Source organism: Castor canadensis, chromosome 5 (genome assembly GCF_047511655.1).
Source record: "Castor canadensis chromosome 5, mCasCan1.hap1v2, whole genome shotgun sequence".
Taxonomy (NCBI): Eukaryota; Metazoa; Chordata; class Mammalia; order Rodentia; family Castoridae; genus Castor; species Castor canadensis.
This window is the reverse complement of record NC_133390.1, coordinates 1237783-1252722: the sequence shown is the minus strand read 5'-3', so window position 1 is coordinate 1252722 and position 14940 is coordinate 1237783. Positions and strand designations below refer to the sequence as shown.

The following is a 14940-nucleotide window of genomic DNA, read 5'->3' as shown; positions in this document are numbered from 1 at the left end:
CAGGCTTAGGAGCTGGACAGTAAGGCTGCAGCCTTTTCTTGCAGAGGAGCAGGAGCCATTCATCAAGGGGTCAGGAGCAGCAACACGGATCAACTTTCTCTGTCAACAAAGTGGTTACCTTTTTCAAAGAAAGTCAAAATGAAAGATTGGGAGGTGCTCTGCTCCCTGCTTAAAGGACGTTTGTTTGTAGACCCAGAGGTTCTCAGAGGCCCCTCCCTCTTGTGTTGGGTGGCTTTGTGGGGCCGTCACGGGTGGGTGCCAGGCACATGGCTTTTCTTAAGTTTGCTCCTGCCCAAGCCTTTCCTGTTCCTTATTTGCAGAATAAAGGTCACATTCAATTGAGATGTGACCCTAAGTATTTGTTATTGATCATTAGAAATATGCCTCATTACTTATCACCTTCTTATGTGAGGGACCTATTAGAAAGTATCTTTACGGTGGAAAGAAGAAATGCAAATACCGGCTTTTCTAATTTTTTAGTTGTATTAGTTATTAGGCTAATTCAGCTTCTCTGTATTTTTGCCTTAAAAGTTCTGATTCAGCACACTTAATTTACAATAACCGGGGGACTCTCATTACCAGCCGAGTCGTTCCTGCTTTTATTGGTTTCTGCACAGTGGCCTATGATCAACTCATTACCCTAGTTCTCGCTTTGCAGCCCCAGAAAGATCAGCTGCTCATGGGTGTCAGTCCCCAGGACTTGTGGAAATGCTCTCTGGTGAACATTTAGGGGCTTCCTGCCCCAGAAAAAGCATATATTAGTGTTGGAACCTCAGACTAGCTGACTTCTTTTTGCTTTCTTTACTCCATTTTTGCTAAAGACGGAGCTATATTTAGCTTTAAATAGAAAAAAGAAAATTTATACTTTTAGGGTCTTTTTTTTTTCAGTTAGTTAATTGAGGGTTTAGCCTTAGTGAGAATGTTGCATTTCTAGGGTGTAGGTATAATTCAGCAGTGATCTTTGTTTTGATTTTGTCTCAAAGAAGTAACGGAATTACAACGCAAGATGGCACAATTCAAGCAGAGGCAATTGTTCATGAAAGATCCAATTGCTTTGTGTCCAGGCATTTCCACCAATTGTGCCTAATTGGACACTTACCCACTCAGAAAAGAAACTGTCCCGACACTGAGGACTCTGCACCTAGAAGCTCAAAGCAGTCCCACATCAGAATCCAGGGTCCAGCAGGGAACCCTGAAAGGGTATTTGCAGAGGAAAGCAAACGTCTTGCAGCATGCAGACAAGAAGCTGAATGGACATGAAAGGCCTTGCAAAGCTCCTGGGGCTTTGTTCTTTTTCTGATCACTTCCCTCACATTCTTCAGGAAGCTCTCTCAGCTCTTAGACTGCTCATCGTGTCAGTGTCACAGTAATTCTCTTGGCAAGAATGTGTTTGTTTGCAACAATGCCAGCAGTTGCTGGGTAACACTGTGACTCTTCAGTTGTGCCATGGTAACACCTGTGAGTGTTACCTCCATGCCTCATGGGTTCACATGTATTTGGCCAAACTCCATGTTTTCTAAAAGGCCTAAAGAGCATGGATGGTTACCAGAACCAGTGAGCGAGTCTCCAGAAAAGAAGTGTTCAAAAGGGAGGAGGCCTCTGCCTGGCCCTTGCGTGCCAAGTTCATGACCTTTAGTAAAAAAAGAAAATTTTAGAACACATTGAGGTAGAAACCAAGTTTATTAGTAAAGCAAAAAAAGGATAGTATACAACTCAGACAAAAGTATGGGCATGTCTGACAACAGGTGCAATGAGTATTCTAACATCACAGGTATTTATGGTGAAAAAATAGGGTGAGAGATTGGCTCAAATTTGCCCTAGCATGAGTGCTCCCCCTTGTTCTGGACACATGGTATATTTAGTCATTCTTGCTGTCACACTTTTATTAATTGGGCCAGAGATCTTATGGTTGATCTGTTTGCTAAATTTTAGGACACAATAACGTGAATGTTTGAGCATCCCTTTAAACAAAGGATGGGTTCTGCCAGATGCTCCCTTTAAGACAGGTATCCATGCTTGAGCTAAATAGTTTCCTTTGCAAACACTTTATGACCAAATGAGTCATATTCTCAAACGTGTTGTTCCCAGGACAGGTGTCTTTCTTTAAGATATCCTTGCTCAGTTCCAGAGCACACTAATCATTTGGGCAAGAGGACCAGGTCAGAGGCAGAGAGCTGCCCTTTTACTCTCTCTTCTCTCTCTCTTTCTCTTTTTCTTTTATTAAATGTTACAGCTTATTGAGAGAATATAAGGCAAAACAAATAAAATAGTGTCTGTGTACTTTTAATCAAATTATTCATTGGTACTATGTTTACCTCTAAATTCCTGTTGCTGTTTTCCAAGCCTCGTTTTCCCCAGAGTATCCCATCTCAAGATGGTGTGCCTCTCTCTTTTCCTTTGTGTTTGTCATTTTTGTGAGTTACTGAAAGACGGTGCCTCCACCCAGAGGCAGAAGTTCATTTTTCACAGATAAGACATCCAGTTGTCCCAGGGCCACTTGGTGAGACCTTCCTCCATCCTTCACTGAATTGTCTTTGCAGCACTGGGCACACACACATACGTGTGCACATGTGTGTGGGGGTCTCCTTCGAGGCAGTGTCAGACTGCCAGGATTGCTGTCATTATTATAAGTTTGAGGTCAGGTAGTGTTAGCCCTCCGACTTTTATACTCTTTCAAAGAAGGCCTTTGAGCCTCTTAGGTCCTTTTTGTGTTTCCATAACAATTTTGTAATCCAGTTATCAATTTCTGCACACAAGCCTGCTTGGATTTTGACTGAGATTACTATGTGTGTAGATCCATTTGTACAGCTAACACCTTAATGACTTCGATGAATACAGAGAATTTCTCCAGGCCACCTTTCACTTCTCCTAGCAGTGTTTGCAGTTGACAGTGTACGTCTCACTCATCTAGCGTCATATTCCTGATGCTGCTTTACATGTTGCATTTTCTTTAGATTTCCAACTGTCTGTTGCCAGTCTGTAGGAGCATTAGCTCTGGCAGCTTTGTAAGAGGTTCCATTGGGGTCATTCTGACTCTTTCCAGAGAGGATGGCTTTCAGTCTGCTGGAAGAGTATTCCTTTACTGATAAACTTTACTGTCAGTTCCACTACCAAAACAACCAAGGGAGGTTTCATTGGATCTTATTTCCAGGTGGTCATGTTGTTCATGCTTTGTTTTTTTCTTTCCAACTTGTATGCCTTTGATATCTTTCACTCCTGGTTGCAGTAGGTATGACCTCTCCTCCAGTGCTAAGAGAACATCCTGTTTTGTGTGTGATGTGAGGGAAAAGAACTCAGTCTTTCACCTCTGAGTAGCATGTTAGCTGTAGATTTTTCATTGATGGCTTTATCAGTTGAAGAAGTTTCTTTCTATCCCTAGTTTACTAGGAGTGTTCAATCAAGAATGGATGTTTGATTCTGTGAAATGCTTTTTTTCTGCTCTAAGATGGTCATTTGGTTCATTTCTTAGTTTGTTGAAAAAATATTAAACCAACCTTGCATTCCTGGGATACCCCTTATATGGTTTTACTTTTTATTCTTTTTGTACATCGTTATATTCAAATTGCTAAATTTTCTTTATAACCTTTGCATCTATATAGGTATACTAATCTGTAGGGATTTTATGCTGTAGTTTTCTTTTAATGTCTTTGTCAGTCTTAAAATGAGTTCAGATGCACTTCTTCCTCTTTGATTTTTTGGAAGAATTTGGTTAGAGTTGGTATTAACATTTCCTTAGATGTTTGGTAGAATTCACTAGTGAAGCCATTTAGACTTGAGGTTTCCTTTACGAGAAAATATCTAACTACAAATTAAATTTTTATAGTAGATAGAGGGATATTTGTGTTATTTTTTCTTGAATAAGCTTAGAAATTTATTTGTTTTAAGAAATTTGTCCATTTTATCTAATTTGCCAGACCTACTGGTATAAAAGGTCTCTTTTCTTTTTAGTGTCTGTGGCATCTCCAGTGACATCTCTTTTACTCCTCACAGTAGTGATTTTCATCTTCTCTTTAATATCAGTACAGCTAGAGGTGTATCAACACTACTGATCACCTTAAAATCAACTCTTGGTCTCTGATTTTTCCTATAATTTCCTGTTTTATATATCAGTGATTTCTACTTTGATCTTAATTTTCCCTTTTTTCTGCATACTTGCTGTTTCAATTATTCTTTCTCTAAGTTTTTTAAGGTGCTACTGAGATCATTTTTTATATATATAAATTTTGATATGTTGAATCTTCATTCTACTGATTTCTAATACCTTGACCCCATGGGTTATTTACATGGTTGCTGTCGAGTTTCAGAGCTTTAGGGAGTGCATAGCTCTTTCTGTTACTAATTTTTGAGTTTCATCTTATGACTTAGTCTTTTAAATTTACTAATGCTTGTGTTACAGATTACAATATGATCTGTCTTTAGAAATGTTCTGTGGAAACTTAAAAAGAACGTGTATCTCATTTGTAGATAGAGTGATCTGTAAATGTCAATTAGGCCACATCGACTGACTGTGTTGTTTCTGTCTTTTGTGACCTTACTGATCTTCCACTGGGTCTGTCAGTTCACGAGAGAGGGACATCGGAGACCACATGTCGTCTGCTTCTCCTTCCGATTTTTAAGTTTTTACTGCATGAATTCTGCAGCTGTGTGATCACATGAATGACCTCTCTTGTCATTAAACAGGCTTCATCTGCTCGGTGTGCTCTCTGATGACCTCTGCGTTCTTCTGATTAGGGGCAGCACAGTACATCTTTAAGATGTCTTTTTTGTATCTTTTTGCAGCACTGGGGTTTTCAACTCAGGGCCTCACCCTTGCTAGCCAAGTGCTCTACCACTTGAATCCCACCCCAGCTTCCCACACACACACTTTTTTTGCTTTTATTTTACTTTTCAGATAGGATCTTGTGTTTTTGCTGGAGGTAGCCTTGGACTGTGATCCTCAAACTTCTACCTCCCACAAAGCTGAGATTATAGGTTTGCACCACCATGCCCGGCCCTCTTCTTAATGTCTTTTTAAATTTAAATCATTTTATTTTAAAAGTGTACATCTTGTGGGCCACATATGTTTTGATCCTGCCAGTTGACAATATCTGCCTCTTCACTAAGGTTTTGGAAGCATTTATGTTCATTCTGATTAGAGGTAGTTAGGTTTAAATCTCAACATTTTGCTATGATTTTCTGTTTGTTCCATGTGCTCTTTGTTTGCTTTCCACTTATTCTCACTCTTGCATTTTTACATTTTATGATTCCATTTTAACTCCTTTTTGACTTTTTAGCTGTAGCGTTTTGTTTTGTTGATTTAGTAGTTTTTAAGAGTTTATAATATGCATCCTAAACTCACCACGGTCTACCTTCCCATGATCTTGTATGCTTCCCAGAGGATGCAAGAAGTTTACAGTAGGCCTTCTGTTTCTCCTCTCCCCACCTTTGTGGTATTGTCATGCATTTAACTTTTGCATATGTTAAAAATCTCACCTGATATTTTTTTGTTTCAAAAGGGAAAACTATCTCTTAATGTCTATCCGATAGTCAGCCACTTTCCGGGGCCCTTCACTCCTTCAGGGGTCTGGATTTCCATTTGCTGTTGTTGTTTTTTTTTTTTTAGTTAAAGGGCTCTTTACCTCCTTATAGAGTGAGTTTTCTGATGATGAATTATTTCAGCTTTGGTGTGTCTGAAAAGTTCGTGTTTTGCTTTTGGTTTTGAAATATATTTTGAGCAAGTATGTTTTTGCTGGTATAGAAGAGCAGGTTTTTGTTGTTGGTCTTTCTTTTTAGCACTGGAAAGGTGTTGCTCCTGTCTTCTTTACATCATTTCTTACAAGAACTCAGAGGTCATGCTATCTTTATTCCTCTGGCTGTGGCTTTTTCTCTTACTGTTTAAGATTTTTCTCTCTGTGCTGATGTTGAGCAGTTTGTGGTGTTGTGCATGGGTCTGGTTTTCTTCATATTTCTTGTGTTTGGGCTTCATTGAAATTTGTAGGTCTGTGGGTTTGTTGTTTTCATCAGATTTGGAAAAATGTTATTCCTCTGTCTTCAGATTTATTTTTTTCATCCTTCATCTCTTTCTGCTCCCTTAGGAACTATTGTTACTCAGCTCACTGACTTTCTGTTATTTTTCCTACAGTCTTTCTTTCCCTCCTTGTTTCATTTTGGGTACTTTCTGTCTCCATGTCTTGAAGTTCATCAGTCTGTTCTTCTGCAGTTTCCATTCTGTGATTAATTCCATCATATTTACTTTTTTCTCACTCTGGTTTTCCTCTTTACAAGTTTGATTCAGGCCTTTGTCTCTGTCTTGCATGTGAGTGGCAGATATTTTTCCCTCTGATCCTCTCAGGAGCTCTTTCCCAGCCTAAGGTAACCTGGATGCAGTCCCAGGCTCCTCCTCTGCACTCTCCCATGAACTCTGTATTCTCAACTAGGATGTCTGCCACACCGTGCTGGGCTCCTCACTCAGAACAAGCTTGGTTTCAATATTCTCTTCAAGGTAGGAGTGAACAGTCAGTGATAGCAAATGAAGAGCATGGAAATGGGGCAGGGGCAAGGCAGGAGATCCTTCCACACATGAAGTTATTGTGTTGAGCACAGGTGAGAGGGCTGTGTGCCACGCACAGCCAGCAAGCCAACAGCTCGGTGACTGGATCCAGAATGTGGGCCAGCTCAGGTTCCAGGCGTGCTCTAGAGACCCCTGTCCTAAGCCAGTTAGATTTGCTTAGTCCCTAACGTGTGCATGGTGTGAGCAGTCCAGTTCAGTGCCCATTAGCCAAGGGTCTTTCTAAAACTTTCTTCCTTACTAAAAGAGCCTGTGGTCAGTTAAGGTGAGATAGTTTGAACATGGTGAGAAGACCTGGACGCTTACTTGTTAAGAAGTGGGGTTCCTCTTGCACCCTGGGTGCTGAGCTTGCAGGGCAGCATGACCTGGACGTCTGGCCCCTCCGTGGCAGGGGCCATGTGGGGGGAGGGGGGAGCACCGAGCAGGACCGTCACATTGAGGAACAGCCCCACTGGCTGGCCTTTGTGGAACCTCAGTTAACCCAGGGTGACTCGCCAGCCTCTCCATGATTTCAAACTGCAAGGTTTCAGTGTTGTCCCCAAAGTAGGCTAAGACATACCAGACAGGAGGTTGTGTGTCTTCAGGCTCTCATCAGCCTCTACCCGCTGCCCCCTCCCAGACATGACTTTGTCAGTTCCAGCTCCTGAGCTCTGCCCCTTGCCCAGGGCCACAGAGCTGGCAGCAGCGTGATGGCCTCATGGCAGATGCGTGTCTCCTCCCTGCATATCCCTCTGCAAACCACGTGTGCTGTGCTAAGCTAGGTGCCCCCAATCCCAAGGAGGGCTTCATGTCACCCCTGGTGTCTGCTCTGTTTCAGGTATCAGCAATGCTGAAGCGAGGCAGCCAGGGAAGGCGCCCAACTTCAGCGTCAACTGGACGGTGGGCGACTCCGCCATCGAGATCATCAATGCCACAACGGGGAAGGACGAGCTGGGCCGTGCGTCCCGCCTGTGTAAGCACGCGTTGTACTGTCGCTGGATGCGTGTGCATGGCAAGGTACTGAGCTACCCTCACTCTGTGCCGGCTCCCCTCCCCGTACCCATCCGTCCCACCACGTCATCACCTCAACTTCCTAACAAGATCATTTGAAAACTGTTTTTTTCCTCCAGACTGTTGCTAGCTTAAAAGTGTGGCCCTGGCTCCATGAGTCTGAAAGCTATCCAAAGGTAGCTCCTGCCTTTCCCTGTGGCAGTCAAGAGACCCAGTGCTCGGCCATCAGGGGAGGAGACCTCTATCCCTGAGAGGAAGGGTCAGCCACCTGCCCTCCTCTCTCAGCAGAGGCCTCCCTGGATTCAGCGCCACCCTCCATCAAGAGCATTAAAACCTTCCATTGTCCTTGTGTCATTAGTTTTCATTTTTTTTAAAGTCAGGTTTGTACTGTTTACTTAGTATGAGGCCAGTACAGAACACTGGTGTGGGGCTCAGGCAGAAACTGTCCTGCTCCCTGAGGATGGGCACCTTGCACCACAGTGCCTGAGGTCCTCATACTAAATGGCCACCCAGGACACCACCAGGTCCTGCAGTGTGATGTGGCGTGCACAGTCCAGACAGTTACCCATGTGCAAGGTGGAACCTGAGCCCCTGTGGTCTCCAGAACCTGGAGTCTACAGCCACCTGTCTAATGTGGGGGCAGCTGCTCAGAGGTCATGACCACAGCTGAGGCAGGGCACTCAGGTTGTTTGTGGGTGCCATTCCTGCAAGAGGGAGCCTTCTCTGGCATCTCCCCACAAAACACCAGTTTTGGACATCATGCTAAGTTGTTTTTCATCCATTGCATCACATCAGCAATGACACTTTAACCTGTACCTTGTCCTTCTACAGGTCCCCCCCCACTTGCTGCGCACCAAGATCACAAAGCCCAACACATACCACGAGTCGAAGCTGGCAGCTAAGGAGTACCAAGCTGCCAAGGCACGGCTGCTGACTGCCTTCGTCAAGGCAGGGCTGGGTGCCTGGGTGGAGAAGCCCACAGAGCAGGACCAGTTCTCCCTTACACCCTGAGCCTGGGGGTGCAGAGCACAGGGCATGGAGGCTGCAGTGCCTGGCATCATTCCCCAGAGCCTCATGACGGAACTCAGCGAGCGCTCACTCGGGGAGGGCGTGGGGGCCTGGGAGCCACTGGGTATCTACATGGTCCCCAGCATCTCACGCCCCAACTAAGCTGGCAGGGGGATGTGTGAGGTGCCAGGCATCTCACATGTAAACTGGGGAGGGGGCAGGTGTGCAGCGGGGGAGGGGGGGTCGTGAGGGAGTGTGGGGTCCAGCGCTGCCGCCTGGCATCTCCCTGCCACACACTCCCCCTCTTGAGTTATCCAGTGACTGCTTTCTCAGTTTACGTTAGAAACTGAGTCCTACTGAGTAGGGCTTCCTTAAGTTTAGGAAAATAGAAATTGCTTCATGTGAAATTCTTGAATAAATAATTTATTCAGAGCTAGGAATGAGGTTTTATAAAATAAGAATCATGTCAGGTCACTTTTATGCCATATTGTTTTAATTGCAACAAAGCATTTATATATGGAGGAGGGTGAGAAAACAGGTAGGAAGTAGAACCCTAAAAAGAACTGCCCACACGCATCCTCATGCTGGCCCCCCTCTGTAGGTCCTTCACGGTTACTTAGGTCCACACAGTAGGTTTTATCAGCCCTTCCAGGCCAGACCCCAGTCGGATGAGGTGTGACCCTGACTCTGCAGTGGCAACCTTGTTTCCTACACTCATGACCCACGACCTGCTGCCTCAGCTGCCTCCAGAAGTTTCCATGCTCCTCAAGCATGGGATCATGCTCTAGATTTGGTTAGAATCAAATCCAAGGAAAACTTCTCAGTTTACTTCTAAATAACCCAAGATAGAACATGTCCAAGGCTTGGACTGGCCGTCTGGGGCTTTGAATAGCTTTTAGTTTCGTGGGTGAGGATCAGATGGTGCTGCTGCACATACAGAGCTAGCCGCCATCTGCACCCTTGTGGGGACCTTCAATGTGGAGAGGAGCAATGCCTGCCCAGAGGCCTTCCCAGGATGGAAATAGAATTTTTTAGATAGATACTCTCTCTTAGAGCATACCATGACGGCATAATTTTAAGTTACTTCCAGCTTTATCAAAGACACATTCGAAAAGTATAAAGTATTCAGGCTGATGACAATGTGATACTGGCGTGGTACAGACCAGACATTGATGTCATGACAGGCAGGGCTGGCATGCTGCTGGCCTGTCTTGGGGGACCTGGGGCTGCTCCTCAGCACTCCTAATGCACAGGATGGCCCCTCAGGCAGAGGCAGGCAGGCCAGGCGCTCAGGTCCCTGGTGTGGACCCTGGGACCTTGGGCTCAGACACCTGTCCCAGGTGCCTTGTTGCTTCCACTCAGGATTAGGGAAAGCCAGAGGGCAGGGCTGTTTGCCCACCCAAGCAGAGTGACTTCGTGGTCCTGCAAGTCATGCTGAGGGACTTTGGGGCCATGGGCAGAGACAGATGCAGTCCACCCATAGCCATGGACATGCCACAGCGATGTCCAGGATGCTAACATGTCTGGCACCAAGCTGCACACCTAGGTACTTGTGTTCTTTTGCGGCTTAGACAAACTAGGACAGGAATGGAGAAGCTGCTGTCAGTCCAGCCATATTCCTGCTAGTCCTTGAGAGGCAGTTTGTTGCTGTTTTGGTGGGACCTGGGTGTGCCTCCCATGTCAGGAGCCCATGCCTGTGTCCTCTCGGTGCCTCGTGTGGCTCTTGTCCTGTGGGGCAGATCCCACGGAGTGGGAGTCTACCTAGGGCTCTCTGGAGACAGGTTCAGAATTGAAAGCATCCCCTGCTCATTGCCTGTCCTGGCAAGGGTAGGGCTGAGGTCAGGGTCTCAGGACCCTGTGTGCACAGCGAGGCCTCCTTTGGGTAAAATGCACTGGGGTTTCTTAGAAGGAAAGGTCTGGTGGTGTCTCTGCCTTCCCAAGTAGACTCCAGAAAAACATTTAAGTCTGCATTCTTTTCTCTACAAATTATATTTTTTCTAGTGGGGATTGGGAGATGGACTTAGTTTTTAAAAAATACATGATCTTGTTTATAAAGCCCAGCAAAAATTATATTCCATATACATAAAAAATACCCAGTCTGCCTGGCTTGTCTCTCTGTCCAGTAGTAGCTATAATGAGTATGACTCCCCACCACCAAAAGAAGGCGATGTCCTTCCTCACTGGGGCCTGAGACCACATGAGCTGGCCTGCTTGGATGTGGCCTGGGCCTGGCAGGAGGAGGAATGCAGCCTGGGGGAGGGAACCAATGCCCTCCCCCAGTGTTAGGGCAAGACCACGCTTGTGCTTGTTCCTCTGTCTTCAGAAAGAAGAGAGTGTGCTGCCCCCACAGGAGGCCCTCAGGCTCTGCGCACTTGAACACCATCTGAGCCACACTGCATGATACCATGACTGCCCCATTGCAGCCATGCCCTTGATCTGGACTTTAGACTCAACCAAAAACTTGTCACAACCAGGAATTTTTTAGAAAAATCTTAAATTTTAAGGATGTTTTCGCAAGCAGGGATGGAAGAGTCTGTTCTGTTTAGTTTGCTAAACCTGAAGTACTAATGCCACAGACACTGTCCTTCAGGACTGCTCAGGTATGGCTTTGCCAAGGTGGCATCTCCACCACGGGAGGTCAGCATTGGGAGGAAGTCTCAGGTCTCAGGAGGGGCCACATGGACGTGTGTGTGGAGCGTGGGCTCTTGAATTGATTTGTTAGGCTCTTGAATTGTTAGGATGGAAGTCCTGGGGCAGCAGCAGGCTGGGGGGTGTTGTGAGCACATCCAGAACCTTGGCCACCTGCTTTGGTATCAGGAGGTCCCACCTCTCCTAGCACGGGACACTAAAAGAACTGCAGTTTTCATTCAGAGTCTTCATCTTTCACCATCTTTTCCTCCTTTGGAGGGTTTTTTTATTTTAATTAAAAATGATAATTTATTTTTAAATGTGTGCACCAGAGAAGGCATTGTTTCCTCTGGAATTTGTTTTACCTCCAGGTTGTAGTTGCTGGTTTCTCTTCAAAGTCCGAATTCCTCCTGCAACTTCAAACAGGTGTGCCAAGGGGCAGGTGCCACTGTCCTCACTGTGTGCACAGATCTGAGGGCCAGTGACACTGGCCTGTGCTGTGGGCAAACACTTGCAGTGCAGATGGACCTTTTCACCTCTAAAATAGTCCATACCAGAAACATCAGCTCTGCCCAGTCATAACTTTGATCCAGCAAGAAGAATAAAATTAGCTAATCTTTCCATTTCTAAATTCTGTGACATTGAGGAACTTTACAAAAGATTCCTTTATATCAACCCCAAACTATATACCTCGAAAGGGCAGGTGGGTTCATGTTAATGTGTGTGCAGCCTGTGTGTCCTTGTCCCGTCACGTCGCGTGACAAACCTCCCTGAGCGTGAGGAAGTAAACGCACTTGCTCCAGTTTGTGGGCTGCTCATCCTGTGCACACTGGGGCTCCAGGTTCACATGATGCTGGGGAATGTAATTAGGGAAACACCACTGGGGACCGGGGCGGGTGGAGATAGACGTGGGTCTAAGAGGATCAGGGCTTCCTTGTCAGGTTCCTGTGAAAACCCTCCTGTTGGTGCAGCAGTGGCTACACTTCCTGCGTGCTGTCTAGGGGACAAGTGCCAGGTCCCAAGAACAGTTGCAAGAGCTGTTGGTGGCCATGCTTCTGAATGGAGCACAATGCTTATAAGCACAGTTTGTGGAATGCTAATGGAGTAAGCCCCTAAAGCTGTTTGCTTTTCCAGGCTTTGGGTTCCATGCTTTTAATTTGATTTTAGTTTGGACACTTTATATGAATGTAATTCTGCCAAGAAACTCATTGCTAAGATACAATCCTCAGTGTTCTCTGTATGTATATTTATGTATATATCACACATTACAGTGCATGAGCCCCCTCTCACCAAGACCAGCTGGAACTGAGCATGAGACGCTGTCATATAGACAAAGGATCTGAGATGTGCTCAATAAAGAACAAGATGTTTCACTACTATCACACTACAGAGATTGTCTTTCTTCAACTTATATCTGTCCTCCGCTCCATTGACAAGTTTGGTGTCCAAGCCTATTGAACATCCTTTGAGAGCCCTTTAAAAGGTGTGGATATGCTCCACCTAAGAGCTGTGGGTCTGACTCCATCTGGTCTGGTCGCTTACTGACATGGCACCATGTGCTCAGGGCATTTACCAAACTTCAGACAATCTCTCAATTCCCCACCCCCTTTGGATTCCTGACTTTTCTGTCTTCCTGGGGAGTATATTAGCTTCACTCCCAGATATAAGGGGGTGTGAGGAAAATTATGCAGCTGCCACTGCTCTTGTCCCTATCTGCAACAGGAATGGTGGCAAGCCTGCGTTACTGGCTGGGGTGTATAAAAGAAGGTAATGGGTAGAACACAGGACACAGGAAGCACCTGGTCCCTCATCAAGATGACTGACTGGATAGATTGATGGGGTGATCAGTTACAGTGAGATCATGTAGACTATTCACAGTAAATTCCGTAGAAAATTGGCTGCAAAGCAGTATGTATATCTCACGATCTTGATAAGTGTGCTTGCATATGTAAGTGAACACATGGAAGAATCTGTTTCTGCTGTGGTGCCTGGATTTGGGATGATTTTAACTTGGTTTTCCTTTTTTAAAATTTGTCCATTTCAGTAATATTTCCATAATTAAATGCAAAATAAACTTAGTGCTTTTGGAAAGTCACAAGTACCATGCAATTAAAAAGCAGCATTATTGTAGAAAGATAACTTTGCTCTCTATTTTGGAACTGGTGAGCTGTGCAAACCAGCTGAGAATTTTCCTTTCTCTCCAGTGCTTCTGGTCTTTTATCTGTTTGTATAAGGCAGAACCAGCAGAGCTGAGGTGGATGTCTGACATTGGGAATGTCGGTGCCTCTGTGATCTTTCCGTGTCCTTGCTAGAGTCAGCTGGCTGACTTATCCCATTTCATGTCTTATAGGCAACCTGCTTCTCTACTCATTTCTCAGTAGACAAATACCTTAAATAATACTGCAGACACACATCACAATGTGCCAGCTACTGGACTGATCAGATTTTAGCACTACATACCTTTCTTTTTCAGAAAACGTTTTCATAAAGGAAACGTTGATCATGATACTTAAAATTAAGGAGGGGAGGGCAGGAAGTGTAGCTAAGTGACAGAGCACTTGCCTGACATGGGGAACATGGCGAGCCTGGGCTCAATCCCCAACACTGCAAAAATAAATAAGAGAACTAATGAGAGGGGTTTTAAATAACTTCTTAGTGTTTAGCACCTGGGAGAGAGAAACAGACACAAATTTTTACCTTTCTTCTCAATTTGTAACCTGAACATTTGCCTATATGTTTTATCATAGTGTTGCAAATTAAGACCTGTTTTAGTAATACATTGTAAAACGGGTCAGCTAATTATGTTAGATTTACATGCTTAAAATCCTGACTATGGCCCTCAGTAATTTCCCTTCAAAGATGTGTACTATGATTTATTTCCCAGTAGTTTTCCTTTCTTAATATCCTTGGAAAAGCATGCTTACACTTTTGTTTCAATTGAAAAAGTAGGTCAGACTCTTTTCTGACAGAAAATAACTCTAATTTGGTTTGCTAGTCTGACAAGAAGGATTAGGTTACACGGAGGACATTTGCCATAAATAGAATGAACTAGATCTGCAGCTTCAAGGTTGCAGTGAAAATATATTCAAAACAATGATGTGATAAGACCATTTTGTCAAAAATATTCAACTGGCAAAAACACTAAAATTAACATTTCAGGGTTCCCAAACCCCTCAGAATATATTAGGCTTAACACAGTGACAGAGAATCATGGATAAATGACAGTCCCTTCATAAATTAGATGAGGCTCTCATAACATCAGAAATTGAGACTGACAGGATATAACCCATCCTTTTGCAAGTCAAGAGGCTTCTAATTCTTTACTTTTAAAACAAAAACCTGAGGTCAGAAGTGGTGGCTCATGACTGCAATCCCAACTAATCCAGAGATGTTGATCAGAAAGACTGTGGTTAGCCTTGGCAAAAAGTTAGTGACCTCCATCTCAACAAATAAGTTGGGCATGGTGACTCACATCCATAATCCAGGCAAAGCAGAAGCCTGGAGGCATGGAGGATTGTGGTCCTAGGCTGACCCCTGGCAAAAGGGAGAGTCTACCTGAAAAAAATGGAAGCAAAAAGGGTGGGGGCCACAGTTCAAGTGGTAGAGCTCCTGCCTAGCAAATGCAAAGCCCCAAGTTCAAACCCCAGTACTGCTAAAAGTGAATGAATAAATAACCTATCATAGTTGACAGCTAATGAAGCCTTTAAACAATTTTCATAGTTTTTATTTCAGATCACTTAACTTGGGGGATAAACAGTTTAGGGACT

At 44.5% G+C, this 14940-nt stretch overlaps 1 protein-coding gene across 16 annotated transcripts in view; it reads left to right on the top strand.

Moving 5' to 3' along the window:
* Adarb1 (adenosine deaminase RNA specific B1) overlaps window positions 1–12550 on the top strand; it is a 127170-nt gene extending 114620 nt beyond the window's left edge. For 15 of the 16 annotated variants that reach the window (XM_020177208.2, XM_074072490.1, XM_074072496.1 and 12 more), the window contains 2 exons: window positions 7365–7543; window positions 8369–12550. In XM_020177208.2, coding sequence (XP_020032797.2) covers window positions 7365–7543; window positions 8369–8548 — 359 coding nt within the window. In that variant the 3' untranslated portion in view covers window positions 8549–12550. The remainder of the gene's footprint in view (window positions 1–7364; window positions 7544–8368) is intronic. The other variant, XM_074072483.1, reaches the window with a different exon arrangement.
* Window positions 12551–14940: the final 2390 nt, after the last annotated feature.